A 20,925-nucleotide genomic window follows, 5' to 3' on the forward strand; every position below is an offset into this window, starting at 1 on the left:
TGACACAAACATTGACACACAGTCCACGCAGACTCACACACTGACACACAGACTACACAGACACACACACTGACACAAACATTGACAAACTCACAGGGGCCCATTTATTAATGATCGCATTTTGCAATGCGATCAGGGCATGCAGTGCCGCCCCTGATCGCATTGCAAAATGCAATCCTATCTGCCGGATGTATTATCCGGGACATGCAGGGCATGCAGTACCGCCCCTGATCGCATTGCAAAATGCGATCCTATCTGCCGGATGTATTATCCGGGACATGCAGGGGGACTTCGCATTCCCGATATTGATACATTTGGCGGCATTGCATCCCCCATAGAAACCTCAAATTCACTTTGATAAATGGGCCCCATAGACAGACTACACAGACACACACACTGACACACACACACAGACTACACAGACACACACTCACTTCAAAACACAAATAAATACAGCTCTGGCTTCATTTATTAAAGAACACCTCCCACGCTGCCGATACACAGACCTGCGGTGCGGCTCCAGGAGAGAATGCCGGCAGCAACTCTCAGCCTCTCACAACGCTGGTGCTCTCATGTGAACTGCCTGGGAGGGCTGCGTACTGCCGATGCAGCTCCCCCTACAGCCAGCACAGTATAACAGCAGGCACAGTTGCCGGAGCTTCAGCAGGAGAGTGTGGAGACTCTCTTTATTAAAAAAAAAAAATGTTCAGCTGCACGGCGATGGAGCAGCTAGCAGGGGGGGTTTCTAGGTACTCAGTAACCCCCCCTGCATGCGCGTGTGCCCCCCGGCTAACACTAACCTGTCCCCGCTTACCTTAGATCGGGTTGCTGGCTGTTGATATTTCAGCGTGGGGCTAAAGATAGGCGTCGGATTTTGACGCCTATTTTTAGTCCCAGGTCGAGCTTCTCTTGTCGGGATTCCGACGGCCGGCATCCTGGCCGCCGGTAATCTAACTGCATCCCATTTGGAGACAGTCCAGGCCGGTGGTTTGGGGTGCTCTCAGCTGGCACGTATTAGGACCCCGATACATCTGTAGACAACACTGACCGGTGAAGCTACAAAAACCATCCTTGCCGATCATTTTCACCCATTCATGTCAGGCACATCAATATGCCACCGTACAGGTCCATAGCCACCATAGTTTGGCTGGAGTAGCATTCCTCTGAGTTCGGCATCATGAGTTGGCATGCTCATTTGCTGGATTTGAACCCAGTAGAACACATGTAGGATGCATTTCAATGTGTCATCAATGGCAGGGTTCCACCAACAGCCAATATTACGGAATTGCATACGATTCCTCAGGAGCCATGGTGTACTCTATCTACACGGTACTCTCAGAGCTTGTGGAGTCCTTGCTTGGTCATGTTGCTGCTCTAATCTGATGGAAGCTAAGACCTGTGCCTTACTAGACAGGTATTTCAGTATTTCTGGCACATGAGTGTATATACTTGCTGATGTGTAAAAGTCTGTAAATCACACTGCAGTGCAAATAGAATTGAGTGTGTGTACAGTGCTACAAATAACTGCCCAAGCTCTGCATTTAAGGCCTCAGTTTGGAGAAGTCTGGGAACCTCAGGGCAACACTTATAGGTATAGATCTCATGTAATAGCCAAACCCAAGATGACGCAAACCTCCTTTTTCACTTAAGACATAGAGGTGTCATTCCTCATTTGGGGAGATTTACTAAAGCTTCTAAAACAGACATGTGGTGATGTTACCCATATCCTACCTATCATTTCTCTATTGCATTCTAAAAAATGATATAAAAAATCTGATGTGGTCAGCCACAAGTGCTGCGTATGGGTTCGATATTACCGATTGTTGTATACACTTCCTGGAGATGACGTGTATTACTAAGGGAAAGTGTGCATCTTAAGACAGGCTGGTGGGCATCTAAATACACACCGCGATCGCACGCCAAGACATAGTGGGCGTGCTAATGTCTGGCCATGTGATCGCCAGATTTGCATACTTTGGCAGCTGACGGCTGCGAGCGAACGCATCTAGCGAGCGGGTCTGAATCGGGCCCCGAGCTTACAGGTTTTTAGCAAACTGAGCCTTGGTCGCTTCTCACTGGGTTTCTAAAGGGAAATTTTCATGTCTATATTTCCATAGAAACATTAGCAAATAGGTAATTGTAAAGCACTTTGAGTCCCTATATACAGCTATAAATCAGTTAAACTAGTATGATCATATATATAATTTTATAATCTTAAATGTTTATTTGTCTATTTAGCAGTTGCTCACTAGAGAGGTGAGTGAAAGTCGAAAGGAGAAATGTGTCCCCGTTCCCTCACAGCTCTCACTGGCTGCCTGACACACGGACAAAACCTCTCTTCTCCCAATGCTATATGGATGTACAGGGGACATATAAGAGATGAGAGAGACAGTAGAGTGTTTTTGTGGGGGGACGACATAGAGACAGTAATAACAGAGAAAGATAGAGGGTGGGGGACAGGAAGGAAAGAAATGAGAAACAGATGAGGGAAAGGGACACATTGATGAGAGACAGAGGAGGTTGCTAAATCAGAGAGAAAGAAAAGGTACAGGAACAGAAAAGAGAGACAGAAGGTTAAGGAGGGACAGTATGGACAGAGATGAGTGAGAGATAGACTTGGGATGGGGACAGAGATGAGAAAGAGACAGGGAGAGATGTATACATATGTATACATTTTGCATTCCGGAGCTTGGTAAATTCAGCAGTAAAGCAGCCATTAGTTTGTATTTGCCTTTTGATCATCACAAAGCAAGGTTACCTGGGATCTTCCATACTAGGTAATGGTTTAATATTTATCAAACATGATATATGGGAGAGGTGCAAATGGAAAGTTCAACACATCTCTATTAATGTCAGTCAATTCAACATTCTCATTAACATTTCACGGCCTTCTCAACTCTTAAACTTCACACAAGAGTACATTCAATCCCAGAGCAGAAAAAAAATCAGGATATGGCATAGTATAATGAGGGGAACCCTTGCAATGAGGTAAGACCAGACATCTCATATATGAACCTAATTAAAAAAAAAAGGTTTCTGGGAGAACCTTCTTGGCTAGCAGCAATCTATGTTGTTTCCCGCACCAGAGCCCTCTGACTACTTTTCTGTGGATCTGATCCAGCACCTGTAATAACGGTGGTAGGTCTACAGTACCTGTATGAAGACCTCCAAAGGGGAGCAGTCCATATGTGAGTAGCTCAATTCATAGTGTCCCTTTTTTCACATACTGAACATGTGTGGTGTCGATTCTGCTTTCTGCTGATGGAGGAGTAGCGCTGAGCTTGCGAGATTGTGGCACAAGGAAGCTCCCTGGGTTCCTGATTGGGAATCATGTCAGTCAGGTAAACTAGAGTGACCATGATGGGTCCTGTCTCAAGCAGATGCTTCTAGGCCTAGGTCACCAGCCGAATGGGGATACTACCATTGATTGGTTGGGCTCCTCATCTGCATCCATTTTGTTCTCCATGAGATGTAGAGCCGACATAATTGAATCAATGTGGTAAGGTCAGACCCATTGAATCAGATATGAAGGAAGTTAATTGACAATATGGGCCTGATTCTGAGTTAGTGCTCACTGCAAATGTTGGACACAGTGGAGTGTCATTTTTATACTGCATGTTAGTCACACCGTGCATATGGCAAGAAGGAGGTAGCTAATCAGACACATGCAGATGCTGTGTCTTGTGGTAATGTTATGGGAGTGTCGCTGAAGTGCAAAGACTCTTCATCGCTCACACGGAGGCCATAGTCAGTTGAAGAATCTGAACACAGTTTCAATGGTGTGACTGATGGTGGCATCTAAAGATGTATCAAGCGGTATTTGATCATCAAGTGGGCGTCTCAGTCCTTGCACATTCGGACACATGGCTGTACACCAGGAAAGGGCTTTGAAGCAGCAGTAGCATAAAGTCGCAGACGATGCAGTGGCAACAGACATAGACATGGCTGTGTCCGACTCAGAATCAACCCCTATGTGCCATGACTATAATTTTCATAATCTTGGTGTTAGTGTGTGCTCATGGCTGTTGCCAGCAGCTAAAGCTGGTACTCACAGAAATAACTAATGCCCAGCTGGTAGGGGTGCTGGTAGGCTTCTGAAGTCTGAGAAAGTCACTCTTAGGTAGTGACTTTCATCTTACTATAATTTCATCCTCAGCTGCCGAGAAAGATTCCCCCATTTACAGCTGTACCAGACGAATTGCAGGTGAAGCCACGGGCCAGGTCTGAACTCTTTCCAACATTGCGATAAAGTTATTTCCATCTTTTTTTTGGGAAGTCAGAGCAATGACAGGCACCTGGGAGAGCAAAGCACTATTTCTACTTTCTGATTTGGGCCCATCTCCTGATACCAGGTTCTATTCTACTGAGTGTGTTTGTAATATACTCTGTCTGGGTCTGCTTGAACTTTTTGGTCTGTGGAATGATAGTCTACATATTGCCACTCTGGCATCTCCTGGGTCAATCCCACTTCTTACACCAATGTGTAGAGGGTATTATGGACGAGCATGTGTTGTGAATGGGTCTTTATTAGTTCAAGTACAGGTAAAAAGCATCACTGCAAGCACTTAGCCTACCTTAGTATAGTACATATATTTACAAGCAGAACTCATTAAATATCACTAATGAGATAGCTGAACATTAGCCAAGTATGTGGATAGGTTTTATGTATCTATTTCATCCTCTTTTGAGAAATAAACATCTTCCTAACTTGTGACAGACCTTCACTTACTGAAGTCTCCTTCTCTAAACATAATGGACAAAATTATAATTAACTGTACTTCCCCTGCATTTTTATACATGACTCAAATATGATGGGACATTAAATTCTTAATTAACTCAGGATCCACAATTCATGGAAGCACCTGCACATTCCTATTTCATATCCTATTTGTTCTTAAGCCTTTCATTTATTTGGATAAGTACCTGTACCTGATTTAGGCCAAATGCAGTAGCAATGCTGACATGTGGATAATGCATATTTGGTGTGTCTCATATATGATTGCTATAATGTTCCTCTTTACTTTTGTGGCAGACAAGGTTTTGCATTACAGCAGCTTAATGCTCTAAAAATATCGGTAAAATGGATCATATTATAAAAACTTGTATGTTTAATGAAATGAGCTGCTGGATATATTAGTAACTTTTATTTTATCTATACTTCCTTATCAATAAGCATTCAAATGAATCCAGCAAACTTATTAATAGTTAACATGTTTTGGTAAGTAGGTGGCCTGGTTTACAGTTTTATGCATGTTTCCTTAATTGTCTTGTTATTGCTATTATATCTAGCTCATGCCTGTACATATTTGTCTATAATACATAAGTGGTGTGAATATTTGTATAAACAATTAGTATATTTATCATAGCAGTAGATGCTGTCACTCTTATGCTGAAATATAGCAGCTGCATCCGGTGCCCTCCTAATTACCTCTCACGAATAAGGGAAAATGCATATAGTTTGATAGGCGGCAAATGTGACGACTTGTCCACAAAAACACTCAAAATATATACAGTCAGGTGCATAAATATTGGGACATTGATAGAATTTTCATATTTTGGCCTCTATTCACCACCACAATGGCTTTGAAATGAAACAAACAAGATGTGCTTTAACTGCAGACTTTCAGATTTAATTTGAGGGTAATTACATCCAAATCAGGTGAACGGTGTAGGAATTACAACGGTTTCTATATGTGCCTCCCACTTTTTAAGGGGCTAAAAGTAATGGGACAAACTAAACAATCCTAAATCTAACTTTCACTTTTTAATACTTTGTTGCAAATCCTTTGCAGGCAATTACAGCCTGAAGTTTGGAACGCATAAACATCACCACACGCTGGGTTTCATCCCTGGTGATGCTCTGCCAGGCCTCTACTGCAAATGTCTTCAGTTCCTGCTTGTTCTTGGGCCATTTTCCCTTCAGTTTTGTCTTCATCAAGTGAAATGCATGCTCAATTGGATTCAGGTCAGGGGATTGACTTGGCCATTGCATAACATTCCACTTTTTAGCCTTGAAAAACTCTTTGGTTGCTTTTGCAGTATGCTTCGGGTCATTGTCCATCTGCACTGTGAAGCGCCGTCCAATGAGTTCTGAAGCATTTGACTGAATGTGAGCATATAATATTGCCCGAAACACTTCAGAATTCATTCTGCTGCTTTTGTCAGCAGTCACATCATCAATAAATACAAGGGAACCAGTTCCATTGGCAGCCATACATGCCCACGCCATGACACTACCACCACCATGCTTCACTGATGAGGTGGTATGTTTTGGATCATGAGCAGTTCCTTTTCTTCTCCATTCTCTTCTGTTCCCATCACTCTGGTACAAGTTGATCTTTGTCTCATCTGTCCATAGGATGTTGTTCAAGAACTGTAATGGCTTTTTTAGATGTTGTTTGGCAAACTCTAATCTGGTCTTCCTGTTTTTGTGGCTCACCAATGGTTTACATCTTGTGGTGAACCCTCTATATTCACTCTTGTGAAGTCTTCTCTTGATTGTTGACTTTGACACATATACACCTACCTCCTGGAGAGTGTTCTTGATTTGGCCAACTGTTGTGAAGGGGTTTTTCTTCACCAGGGAAATAATTCTTCTGTCATCCACCACAGTTGTTTTCCATGGTCTTCCGGGTCTTTTGGTGTTGCTGAGCTCTCCGGTGCGTTCTTTCTTTTTAAGAATGTTCCAAACAGTTGATTTGGCCACACCTAATGTTTTTGCTATCTCTCTGATGGGTTTGTTTTGATTTTTCAGCCTAATGATGGCTTGCTTCACTGATAGTGACAGCTCTTTGGATATCATATTGAGAGTCGACAGCAACTGATTCCAAATGCAAATGTCACACCTAGAATCAACTCGAGACCTGTTACCTGCTTAATTGATAATGAAATAACGAGGGAATAGCCCACACCTGTCCATGAAATAGCTTTTGAGTTGATAGTCCCATTACTTTTGGCCCCTTAAAAAGTGGGAGGCACATATAGAAACCCTTGTAATTCCTACACCGTTCACCTGATTTGGATGTAATTTAGATGTAATTAACCTCAAATTAAATCTGAAAGTCTGCAGTTAAAGCACATCTTGTTTGTTTCATTTCAAAGCCATTGTGGTGGGGAATAGAGGCCAAAATATGAAAATTCTGTCAATGTCCCAATATTTATGCACTGTATCTGTATATATATATATATATATATATATATATATATAATTATATATATATATATATATATATATATATAATTATATATATATATATATATATATATATAGGGTAATCTTTGGTGACTAGTGGTTGTCAGTTCATATATGGGGGAGCTATATCAAGCAGTGAAGAGAGTGTAGAAGTGACCCATTAGGGAGGTTGCCCAGGGCAACCAATGAGCTTCTATCTAGCTTGTGCTGCCTCAAAGCTGATTGGTTGCTATGGTCAACTTCTCCACAGGTCCACCTCTCTACCCTTTACACTGCTTGATATATATTCCCCTTGTTTCTTAGTGTTGGTTCAGAGTTCATGCAATAAGTGTATCAATTCACTTCTTCATTTCTCTATCCTGAAACAACAACACCACCACAAAATTCACCCATACTTGAGTACTATCCCAGAATGTCTAGAGAACTCCCAAATTTTGGGGCGCTCTCATTAACTCCCGAAACAATACCCAGCCTCCACTGGCTTGATAGCGTGACTTGTGGTGAATTGTGCCATCATGGCCACCATATTTCTCAATGGCACAAGTGTGCCATTCAGCAGCCAGGTGCAGGGCTGCAACTGACAGTGCCACACCTGCAGCATTTCCCACTCAGAATGTCGGCAAGTATGATTCACCCCTTCCTCAGCTCCATTCTTCATGTCACAGAGAGCCAAAAACCTTTCACAGCTTTTCTCAGTAAAATTAAATCCATAAACCAAAAGTATAGTATACCATTATTTTATAAAACAGGAAACATCATAATAAGGTGTAAGGGTATGAAGGAGTGGTGTATTTGGTGGTTATCCAGCTGCTGCACATCAACATCAATTCTCACCTCCAAACTGCCAGATGTGTTATCTTGTGGTTTCAATGGTCAAAACTCAAGTAGTTGGTTATGTTAAGTGGTTTTAAAATTCTTAAACCGCATACAGTTTCGCCTAAACCACCTGCAGTTTAGTTTAGAGAAAACAGCCATTAGTAATGTAAAACAAAACTCCCTGCCCTTCATTAATGGGTCATTGGTCCTCCAGGTCAGTGATTCTCAACTAGAGTCTTCAAGTACTCCAACAGGTCTAGGTTTATAGGATTTCACTCTGTGGAAACAGGTGGGATAATTACTGATCCAGCAAAATGGATAACCTCAACTGTGCATGATTAAATACATCCAAGACACATGATCTATTGGGGGTACTTGAGGATTTCAGTTGAGAACCACTGCTCAAGATGGTCCTCCCACCTAGGGATGCTGGAACCAATGAAAAAATAGGTTCCTCTGTATAAACCCAAAGTGAAACTTATAAAAGGTTGAGCATGACGGACTTGTGTCTGTTTATCAACCTTTTCAACTATGTAAATTATGATCTATTTTCTTAGTTATTTTTACTTTATACTCAGTAAACCATACTTGTACAAGGAATCAACAGAAACTTCATGTCATAAGAGGTACAACACCTCCAAATGATCCATGGCATAGTTATCTATTTTATGGATTTCAGATATATGATGTTGAACTTATGGTTGACCTTACCTAAATTTGAGCCAATATCGCATTCAAATTGCTTGTCAAGGCATCAATTTGGTAATGTTTATATTTACTAGCCCTGGGATGTCCACTGTCCATAATTCATTTTTAATCCCCAGTCTTGGAAGACAGGCTTAACCACTTTGCACTGAATTCGGGACAGGCAAGTTCATCATCACAAGGAAAGGGCCCATCTCTTCATAACAAGAAAAGGGCTTCAACGTCCAGGGGAGGACCCAGTGTCCTCTCTTCATTTTGACTTGAAGTCGAAGATCACTCTGGGAACTGGAATTCCATGGAGAAGCTCATCTGCTCAATCTGAAGGTCAGGAGTTGTGAGATAATTAGTAAGGGAAGGAAATTAGATCATCTTATAATATTTTCATAGCTGTCAGTCCGTTGCACATTGTGTAGATTTTTCATTTTTCAGAATTGGTCTGTAGTTTGGTTTTATTGGGTGGGACTAGCATGACACAGGACTACATATTTATGTAAGTAGAAGATACTGATCTACTGACTTGGAGGTAAGTTCTAGGCAATGGGTGCTTTCTGATAGTAAGATATAGCTGGTGCTCAAAAATGTTACTTTGGTCATGAAAACATTTTTACTATCCAGTAATTCTACATATTATTCCATATGGCTTCTAGCAGTAAGAACGTACTGACATTTTCACTGTTGTGGTCACAAATGAATGGTCTGATATTATTCTCCTTTTGTTGCTCAGTGTCCAAGCAAATCAAGAAGAGCATAGTGTTTGGTCATCATCAGTAATATTTCCATAGCTGACATGATGGCTCATCCACAACTCATTGGGCCTCACATTAGCAATACTGTTATACTAACAAACTTTTTAAGACACATATTTTCAACAATTAGAATGTGCCCTATTACCATAAGCATCATACGCATTCTTATAAACATCATGCTGAATATATGATATTACTGCAACTATTAGTACTTGTCTCCACCAATTATCTTATTACAATATATCAGTGTCGGACTGGAGCATGAAGGACCCACCAGGGAAATGCAGTGGTAGGGGCACATGCTAAAGGGCTGTGGCTAGCCACCAGATTGATAGCAGCAATGCACTATAGTGAATACACCATAGTCCTATAATGTATCATTTATGTAATAATTATGGACATGATGATACCATACTAATGCAATGTACATGTGATAGGGAACCCGATACTGACCAACTGATGTCTAAAACTTAATGAGAACTGCATTAGGTCTAGTAAAGGCAAAATATTTGCCACTGTAAACAAAATTAAATTATCTAAGCACTTACCACGGGGATGACTTAATTGTAGGTTAGTGAAGGAATTCAGAGCTACAGTCCCATTCCAATCACTATCAGGAGCTGTGTTCATTATGTTAAAGCCCACAGCCAACAAGAGGAGGGGACAGGATTGTGCCGTGACCACCCACTTTGATTGGCAGGAGGGCGAATGTTGGTGAAGTGTCTATGCAAGTGCTCCAGACACCCCATGTCTATCAGCACTTATTTGACCCTCTAATAACTTTACCAATAATTCTAGTTCACAGACTGTAACCTGACATCTAGAGGAGAAAGCGCGCCTTCAGGGAGTGAGGCCCACCAGGGATTTCTCCAATACCCCTGTGGGCCAGTCCAACCCTGGTATTAATACTAGTTTTTACTAAACCACCGTAAGAAGTATAACCAGGTAGTGCCCGTGGACGTAATTCTAGATTGTATTATTTATAATAGAAGCAAAATAACTGATTGGAGGGATGAGTTTGCAGTTTCTTCAATTGAAATACTTTTTTAGGTAGTGGAGCTTTCCCACTGTATGTATGGCAGAGGGATGGGATGGCATAACGGGTCTTACTTTTAGTCACTGATGGGTCAACAACTCCTCATTGCTATCATTATCAAAATACATTTAATATTTTAATTTAACATAACTATTAAAGTTGGAATTGAGTGCTCAGGTAATTCTCCCCCACCCATCCCGAAATTGCAAACAATGCTAAATTATTTTATTATTATTATTATTTAAATAGTATTAATGGTACAGGTACAATAAGATGAACATTTTTATTTGCATACAAATATACAAAAATTGTTTTTTTTGTCTTTTAGGCTACTGCTCCTGTAAACATTCCACGAAGACTTAATGTCAACAACTTCAGTGTCTCCCGGCTGCTGCCTCATACTACAATTAGTGGAGCTTCGGTGAGTGATGTAAATGCTCAAAATAAGAAAGGAGGCTACAATACGTTTTGTATCCCTAGATAAAATAAGCCACGTTTCTCTACATTTATTAGACAATGGTGTATGATGTCATGTGAAAGAATTCTGGGAAATTCTAGTAAGATTCTGGTAGATATACAACAGGTTGTTCCCCCTTTGCTTACACAGGGAAGTACAGAAAGGGTCTGAGTGCCTGACAATATTACATTAGTATTGTCATGATTAGGGTTTTTAGATCCGAGTCAGGACCCGTGGACTGGCTGATGGGCTGTAGCAGAATAATGGTGCTATAATCAGTGGGCTACTCATGGGTGAGACCCATGTGGTAAATCCCTGGAACCTTCAGAGAGGTCAGTGACACCTGCAAAACTCCCAGTCTGCCCCTGGAACCATTTCAGTGGAACTCAACCCCTTGCCCTGATTATAGGGATAAGGGTCTCTGTAACCAGTGTATGAGAACTCAGGGCAGAGCACAGTAATTCAGGTAATCAGTAGCCCATCTGGAATCTGATAACATATGCTCCAGACCATTTATCAGAACTGGGTCACTGGAGCCTAAGGGCCTGATTCAGACTTGGGAATAGAGAGAGATCTCTCTCAACTGATCATCTTGGTGAAACCATGCTGCACTGCAGGTGAGGCAGATTTAAAATGTGCAGAGAGATTTAGATATGGGAGGAGTGTTTCCAAACTGACATCTAAATTGTAGAGTAATAATAAAGCTGTGCAGTGTTTGTGGGCTACATGCAAAAGCAGCCAGTATTTACTCCACATGTAAATTTTTTTAAATGTATTTACACCCCTTGCATTGCAATATGGTTTGTTCAGGTTTACAGTTGAGAGACATATCTCACTCTATTTCCAAGTCTGAATCAGGCCCTAAATCCTCAAAGAGGAACTTAGGCCCTGATTCAGACCCACTCGCGAGCGGCTGTCCGCTCGCAAGTGGGTCGATGTTCTGCACTGAGCATGCGCACGACGGAGGGAGCTCCGTCGTGCGCATGCGCCAGACGCGACGAGCGAAGGACTTTCCTTCGCTCGTTGTGTCTGATCAAAGGGGGCGTGCTGTCGATGTTGATTGACAGCACGCCCCCTTTGGTGGGCGTGCCGGGGCGTGCCTCCCTGACGGGGGCGTTCCTAAGGGAACGCCTCCCGTCAGAAGCCGGCCCACTGACATCACTAGGCCGCAGGCTCCGGCTCGCAGTTTCGATGGTCGCGACCATCGCGGCCATCAAACTGCACGCTCGTATAGGCTGTGGGTTGTGACCCACAGCTATACGAGCATCCAGGAGGACGCTCCATAGTTATGGAGGCCGGCCCTCATTCAGAGCGTGCGCTCTGAATGAGGGCCTTAGATCCAATACCCAGTCGCCAACAACCGGAATGAATGTTTGTAGCAGAAACACAGCACTATCCCCAGAGGACCCACAGGTCAACAACCACCATCGATAGGAGTACCGATGGCATGGTGATTAGTGAGTCCCGGAGTAGGTCAGCAGCTGCAGTGCTGAGTAAAAGCACTATAATGCAGGTCAGAAGTAAACTAAAGTACAGTAAGGATAAAGTCCACTTGAACCTGCAATGAGCAGGAGAGATATATTTAGAGGACTTGCTAGTAGATGAGATCATTGTGCACCAGACTGGAACTGGAGGTAACAGTTTAGTAGCCAGAGTGGAAGATGCAGTAACTCAGAGGAAGCAGCTAGCAGGAGCCCAGCAGCGCAGTTTCAGGCAGTGGACCGAAGGCAGCGCTTATTCACTAGTGAGTGAGATCACTGGGAGGAAAAGAACCACATTGTTCCAACCAGGTGCTTGAGTCAGGTGCAGGCTTAAATAGGGTGTTAAATAGGGTGCTCTTGTCAGAGATAGGCTGAAGTGGTCATGTGAGCGCAGGTAACAGATACGGATACTAGATACTGGTGCTCACGTGATCAGAGACAACATGGCTGATCACGTGAAAATGGAATGACAGCGCTCTGGGACAGGATAGTCCACATTGGTAAACAAGGCCGGACAAGGTAAGGGTGACTTTTGTTAAAAGTATCTGTGACGTTAAAGTGGAAAAAATGCCATTGGCTGCTGTATAATTGGTTGTTTGATAATACTTCTCTCTTACTCCGCTCTTAATAATACTGTATGTTGGCCCTTTATAAATGAAGAATGATAATAAAAAATAGAAAAGTGAATATCAGAAACGGATGTTTGAAGACCTTTGAATTGGGCCAAGAGTTGTGCAGTTCTGACCATAGCAGCTGCTCCCATGTTTACGCAGCTGAGCAGTAATCAGCAATACGTGCATGCGTCTGAGTCACACGGCACATGCGTTAAGGTACGTTACCGTAGACACTCGCAGCTATTATTTATTCACTCGCAGTGTGAGTCACAATCAGGGAGCATTTATGGGAGGTAACGGGGAGTGGCAGAAAAAAACGCAGGCAAGTCAAGACCTTTTCGGGGGTATGTCACATTCTGTGTCTGCAATGAACGTTTGCGTAAAAGGAAAATCAAGAATATATATGACCTCGTGGGGAACAAATATATAATATAGCATATATGAATAAAAGCATAAAATAAAAACATAAATAAAATAGAGCAAGCAGCTGACAACACCTAAGGAAAGACCCACACATGTATACAGTGTCAGATTGGGGAATAATGGGCCCAATGATAGGGGCCCATACTTAGGGGTGTGGCCAGCCTCCAGAGGGGGTGTGGTCAGCCTCCACAGAGGCTTGGCTAACCATTAGAGAGTGCATGGTCTATGCCCCTTTAAATATATGTATATAACTATATATAGAAAATACTGCTAGTGCATGCATGCATGATAATGTACCAGATTAATAACAGCAATGCACTGTAGAAAATACACCATAGCCTTGTGTAGTATAATGTAACATATGTATAATGTATAATTGAAGTGCACAGTCTGGAACCTGATCCCTAGAGGAGGGGGTGGGCCCTCAGACAGTGGGGCCCACCAGGGTTTTCCCCTGTACCCCTGTGGGCCAGTCCGACCCTGCATGTATACACACTGTGGCCACAGGTTTAAATAATATATGTTAATGTAGTACAGCTACAAAACAGTCGTTTAGTTAGTTTGTAAATAAGCAGCAGCTATGGGTTAGTGGAAATAAAGTATCAATCCGTTGCAAAGTCAGCAGGCTCTCATAGATACAATGTTAATGTCATCCAAAAATAAAGTGAGACAATACCGAAGAATTGAATACAGTGTGGAATTGAATAACAGCGCTGGTGGTGTCTCACCACAATGAGCGTGCACGCTGTGGTGTACCTGTGCTCCAGTGGAGCTGGTAGACGGAACCGTGGTAGCTGGATCCTACTACTGACCGATGATCACAGTCAGGGTCCGTGTCAGATGGCACGCCGCTGTGAATGGAGAGGCCTCTCCTGTGTCCGGGTGGTGTTGCTTGTGCTCCCAATACGCCGTGGACACTCCAATATGGTTCCACTTGTTAGTGGCTGTAGCATAGAGCAGCAGCAGCAGCTTTCAACCAAACAGATGAGTGCACTGCCTTCCCGCTACCTATCGCGCCAGTGCCCCGCCCACCGGAACAATCCCTCCAGGCTGTTGGTTATTGGAAGAGTATAAAAGACCTTCAGTAGCTGTACCTGGAAGTGACGTGAGTGAGGGCGGAAGTGGATGTTTCTGCCCACACTTGCCAGGAAAATAAGAAAGTCGGCCCCTTGCAAGCTCGCTTCGCTCACCACGCTTCACTCGCCACACGAATATATTCCCCCTCTATGCCCATTTGGATGGTAGGGAATGATGTTGGACACTGGCTGATGACGTCACCGTACAGAAACTGAAGGGAATCTATCTCATTCCGTTGGGTTATTTCTGAGTCCTGCACTCCGGGTCAGTAATTGTCACTGTCTTTGGAAGAATGAGGCAGAAAAATATGTGAGCTGTGTAATATAGGATTAGAGATGTGTGGAGACATGGAGTGGTGGATTGGGTGGATGTGGTGCTAGGTCAGGGATATCTCTGTCATACTCTTCTCTCCCTGACCATCTGAAACATACATATGAATTTTAAAGTCAATCCTTAAACTAAAGCAAATCGTTTAGTGTCCAGCACATAGGGCCTGATTCTCAATAGCAATTACGCACGCAGTTCCATTGCGATAGTGTGCTAATAATTGCAATCACAATCTAGTTTCAGCATTACATAAGGACGCCCACTTCCCTTTACTCACATCTGTAATACTTAGCAAAACTGCAAAATCATCGGTAACATCGAGTACAGTCGCAGCCTCACGCACACTTGCACAAGGTCTGACCTTACTCAGGAATTGTTAACCTCATCGCACGCTGTGAGTACACAAGCTGCGTATGGCATCGCAGTGGCTAATTTATGCACTCCCCTGGTATCGGCGTTGAAATGCACTGGCACGCCTGCATTTCGCCGCCCACCCCCCAAACGGTACTTCCTGTCAATCACTCTGCGATGGGTCTGCGTAGTCACTGCAATCGCAGTCCCGATCACAGTGTAGTGTTCACGCACCCACACTGCGATGCATGCACAGTACACAACAATCGTCCGATTGCGTGCTTAATCGCAGTTGCGATCGGTAATGAATTGGGCCCATACTGCCTTATATAATCCAATGTTATGTAACATGGCTGATATATAGATTGAATTTTTAAATATTTACAAATGTAGAAAATACATTTGTATTAAAAATATTTCCTCAATAACATATTTTATGTGGCCCTGGTTTTTACCCAGATACAATGGTATTTGTGTCTTACTGGCAGTCTTAAGCTAAAAACAATGTCATTGTACCCGGTTCAAAAATTCAGTAGGACAATGAAAGCACATCTGCGATGCTACAGTGGTTATTAACTAGTCACATGGTTGAATCTGAATTGTTCATTGTTGCTGTTGATAGTTCATGAGTGTAATTGTTGTGGCACAGACAATGGAATAGCAGGAATTCCCTCTTCATTCTTCTGCATTTGTTGCTACAGTAGATATCGTCTGTGGAGACCTATGCTGAGAATGAGAGCAGCCTAAACAAAGGGTTTGACAATTGAAAAATGTATATGTGTAAAAGATTCAAATTCACTAGCTGGACCTATATTTTGAAACAATGCCCCGAAATAATTATGTTTACATGGATGTGCTCTTTATGTGTTGAGTGAATGTAAATGTACACTCCATTGTTAGTTTGTAATAAATCTTTTTCAGGTCTTCACACATTTATGCTCCTATAATGCATTTGATTGAAATATTAATTTAAATCTTTTAGTTAAAATAAAGAACTTCTAAATGTAATTCTTATGCTGGAATTCCAGCTGACTGTTATCCAGTGAATAAGGAAAGAAATATGTGGGAAAATATATATCACATTATCACATTGCTGAGATGGGTCATATTATTGGCTCTAGAACTATTATTGCTCAGTCTGCTCTAACGACATGTTGTACGGATACTTTGCATAGTACGGGCTATTGTTTTTTTTCCTAAGACTTGGATTGCCCAAAGAAGTATCTAACATGTTTAATTTTAATGCAAAATTCATATGGGATTCAACCATTCGTGCTAGTAATGTCAGCTGGTAATTATACAATGTATACAAGCAGTTGGTACTTTATCCGGTGACAATTCTAGTATTAAAGCAAACTAGTGCCTTTTTTCTCTAATTACATACTCTAGTCGGGACAATCACAATGTACTCTTCTGGAAGAAATGCAATTGAAGGTATTGTGCAGCAGGCCGTGCGCGCGCACGTGCGTGTGTGTGTTCGGGGGACGGGGTTGGGGCAGGACCGTGATGATGCAATTTGCATCACTGTTCCCTTCAACACTGGCCAACTACATTTCCCCTATTGGCTACTAACCGCAAAAGTTACTGTAATGGCCACTTGTGCGTGTATGATCTGCTGACCGCACATGTGCAGGAGGCCGCCAGGGTTCCGAGCAAGAAACTAAAGTGATGACATCAGCAAATAACTTTACTTTTACACATGGCAGGAATCGGCCTCCTTTTCAGAGACCCTGTCCCTGGATGCCTTTAAAGATACATTCGGATGATTGTTAATTTCCTATTGCCGTGATAAGCCATAATAAGAAATTACAGCTATCTGGTAACATCGGACCCATACGCACAGTTAAGGCAGGTCAGACCTCACTCAGGAACTGCTAACAGTGCACGCTATGAGGCCTCAGGCTGCATATGGTATTGCAGTAGATAATTTATGCACGCACCTACGCCATCCCAACGCACTGGCACGCCTGACCGCCCCACCGTCACCACCCACAAATTTCACTTCCTGTCAATCACTCTGCCATGGTTCTGCGTAGCCTGTGCAATATCAGTCCCAATCGCAGTGGCTAGTTCGCACACGCACATTGCGATGCATGCACAGTATGCAACAATCGGTCGATTGCGTGCGTATAAGCTACTGCGTTCCTTGCTGAGTCATGGCTTTGTACATTGGGGGCAGGGCCATGATGACACAATATGCAGCAAATATTATGATCATGTTCATTGTCCCAATTATTTCATTATTAAAACGGACGGGTTGCAGCAGGGATTCAGTCAGAAAGTTCTGGGCCCCATAGCAACATTTTTAAGGGGTTTCAGCCCCAATGCTGCTAGAGAGACACCTCTCTCTGCAGTGGTTGTTCAGTTTTATGCCCCATAGCAGTACCATAGTTAATTTTATGGCCATAATAGTGCCTTAGTTCACATTATACCACACAGTGCACCCAGTTCATATTATGTCACATTGTAGTGCTGTAAGTACACATTATGACACACAGTACTCTCATTTTACAATATGCCTTGCAGTGTCCTCAGTACATTTAATGCCACATAGTAGTGCCCCCAGTTCATATTATTCCAGATTGTAGTGCCCACAGTTCATATTATGCCACACTATAGTTCCCCCAGTTCATGCTGTGAAACATTACAGTGCCCAATGTCATGTTATGCTACATTACAGTGCCTCCCAGCTAATATTATGGCCCATTACAGTGCCCCCAGTTCATATTATGGCACACTATAATGCCTTAAATACATTATGTGCAATGTTACAATGTCCTCCATTTTTCATTATGCCGCATACAAATCTCCCTGTTCACATTGAATGCCTCCAGTTTGTATTGTGCCACTTTACAATGCCCCACTTCATATTATATAACATTACAGTGCCCTGAAGTTCATATTATGCCAAATTACAGTGCCCCAGTTCAATTTATGCAACATTACAGTGCCCCCAGTACATTATAACATCCACTATGCACAACCTAGATGTCAACTTCATAGGTCTTTCCCTCATGTGGGTTAGTATTTGATTCTCCCCCTATATGCAACACTCACATTAATTATCTCTTGCGTCAAGCACATAAAGGTATCTTTTCCGGCTGTGAATGAAAACAGATGACCTTCACAAATGAAGCCATCAATAACAACTTACATTAGTGAGACTTGTTTCATTCACATAACTGTATCTTTAAACTTCTTTCTAGCCTATTTATAAAGGTGTTCTCAAAAGAAGGAAAGGCACGCTTTAAGTTCCTGTTATTCTCCAGCTGTAACATTTCGATAGGTTTAAGTCACGTGCAATTATCCATATGTATTACACATGATTCATTTTAACAGCATCTGTTCTTTGATGTTTTATATTTTCCTGCCCGCAGGGAGACCCGGGAGAAGGTAGGTCCAGATAGCGTTTTCAACTATTGTACAGAGAGGGAGAGTAAATGAGAATTTCTACGCCACAAACTGCTCCGCACTCTATACGGACCTACCTTCTCCGGGGTCTCTCTGGGAGCTGCTCTTGTGCGCCAATATCCAGAGTCCTCCCATTGTTTTCAACTATGCCGACCCTGCTTACTAGTGTAACATCCACTATACACAAACCTTACTATTATAACATTCACTGCACTCACCACTCACTGAAAATGGAATGTCATTCATAGAAGTCTGGTAACAGATTACGGGGGGGATGTACGAAGGGGTGGTATAAGCAACACTATTTGACACTTGCTTTGAATAGACACATGTATGAAAGCATATAATGTAGAGAAAATCACTTTTCTCTACGACATCTGCAAACATGTAATGATACAACAGAAGCCATGCTGATGTTAGCGAAAAAAAAAAGTGCACTTTTATGACCTATAATTGTTAACATATCGTCAGCCTTACCTGCCCATATGTGTACTGTCCAACAGCGGAGGCTGTGGCAGTCCGTCTCCTGATGTCTGTGAGATCACGTACGGGTGCATTGGGGCGGCCATGAGGCAAGACACTGTGCATTATCACTATGCTGATGCACTGTGGGACTTGCAGGGATCACCAGAGGGGGAAGTTATCTCTCCCCTACTCTACATCTCAGCGCTATTGCTTCAATAAGAGGCAAAACAGCAAAAGCTACCGCAGCATGATAGGTGCCACAATAATACATCTCCCCCATATTTCTCATTGACCTCTTATCTTATCTCATCTTATTTGTTGAGGCTTCAAGTGCTCCAACCCTATTTGCAGCTTTTGAATCTTACATGGCAGTCCCATGTTTGCAGAGGCCTGAGGAGATTCCAGTGAGTGTAAAGATAGGGCAGAATTTGGCAGGGACCAACCAGCTCCTACCTGAAGGGGATACTTTCCAATGGAGGAAATTCCATTTTGGGCGGACATCTTCTTAATTTTGGCACACTGTACCTTATTGGGACAGTCCTATTATCAGAACTCAATGCCCACCATCCAGCTCACTGTAGAAAGGCTGTAGTCAATAGAAGTCTACTCTCTGACAATGCCGGACCTGAGAGGAAGAGACAGAGGCCGCCACGTATATGAGCGCTGACGAGCCTCCCTTTTCTTGCCTGGCAATTGGCCGGACCCATTTCTTGATGGGCAATTGTAGGCACTTGATAGACAGCTACAGTATATGACATGAGTCTTGGGCCCCAAAGTCCCTGGCCCCAAAGTAGCAGCATTCCCTGCACCTATTATTGCTATGCCCATGGATTGCAGCAGGGTCCCTTTCTCTTACAAGAAGTCCGGGAGACCTTCACAAAATTTTGGAGTCTCCCGGATGTTCCGGAATAATAGGCAAGTCAGGCATGGCCATACATTATCCTGACAACATCTCGTTTAAAAAGTCAAAAGTCATTTAACAAACCAATTTAAGCCCAATAACTGGCTTATTATGACAATACAGAGGCTTATTTTAGTGAAGCATTTTCAATCTTATTGCTTTGTGTTATGTTCCCTTATTGACGCTAGTATATAACTATAAATAATCATTACATCAAGAATCTATTATTATTTTTTTAAGCATTGGTTTTTATTGCGAGAGACAAAACATACACACAAGTATAAAGATACATGTCCAAAAAGCACCAAAATGAGATGAACAAAGGGATCGCAGTCCAGGGCATAAGAATATAGACATAGGCGCATGGAAAATGCATATAACACAATTTCAAATAAAAACCCTAAAACTATAGAAAGGAGTAAGACCAAAGGGGAAGAAAAAGATAAAACAAGAGGAAGGCAGACTGTAGAGGTGGGGAGACCATACCTCGGGGCGAGAGCACTGAAATTATATTCAATAAGAGAAAAAGGTTACACACCTCACATATAACTGAGAATATGATGAAGCTAAAAGCCCATATTATTAGTATAAATACACAGGCCAAAATGTAATAGACTGAGCTAAACAGACCCATAAAAGATAGAGGGCCTGATTCAGATCCGGTCGCAAGCGCTGAGCGCTCGCAACTGGGTCAATGGTGGCCCAGAGCGCATGCGCACGACGGAGCCTGCGCATGCGCGAGACCCGGATAGCGACTGGCAATCCGTCGCTCCGGGTCTCGCACCAAAGGGGGCGGCCCCACTGACATCACGAGTGATGTCAGTGGAGAGATTCCGGCTCTGTTAGAGCCGAAATCTCTCTGGGGCTTGCGGCCATGAGACCCTACCACAAGGGTCTCGTCGCAAGCCCGATGACCATCGCGA

General features: G+C 42.8%; 1 protein-coding gene and 1 long non-coding RNA gene across 4 annotated transcripts in view; one reads left to right on the top strand and one right to left on the bottom strand.

The window, feature by feature from the left end:
• ZNF704 (zinc finger protein 704) overlaps positions 1-20,925 on the top strand; it is a 104,950-nt gene that overhangs the window by 80,609 nt on the left and 3,416 nt on the right. The window contains exon 7 of one of the 2 annotated variants that reach the window (XM_088471551.1): positions 10,824-10,916. The exons of the other annotated variant lie outside the window; for it this stretch is intronic. Coding sequence (XP_088327677.1) covers positions 10,824-10,916 — 93 coding nt within the window. The remainder of the gene's footprint in view (positions 1-10,823; positions 10,917-20,925) is intronic. 2 annotated transcript variants of the gene reach the window in all.
• The window catches only part of LOC148524971 (uncharacterized), a 113,775-nt gene that overhangs the window by 12,035 nt on the left and 80,815 nt on the right, over positions 1-20,925 (bottom strand). The window contains exon 3 of one of the 2 annotated variants that reach the window (XR_015878328.1): positions 8,770-9,031. The exons of the other annotated variant lie outside the window; for it this stretch is intronic. This is a non-coding gene — a long non-coding RNA (uncharacterized LOC148524971). Of the gene's footprint in view, positions 1-8,769; positions 9,032-20,925 lie in introns of those variants that run through there. 2 annotated transcript variants of the gene reach the window in all.

The sequence above is a fragment of the Taudactylus pleione genome, unplaced genomic scaffold (assembly GCF_031769625.1).
Source record: "Taudactylus pleione unplaced genomic scaffold, aTauple2 ptg000114l, whole genome shotgun sequence".
NCBI classification, from domain to species: Eukaryota; Metazoa; Chordata; class Amphibia; order Anura; family Myobatrachidae; genus Taudactylus; species Taudactylus pleione.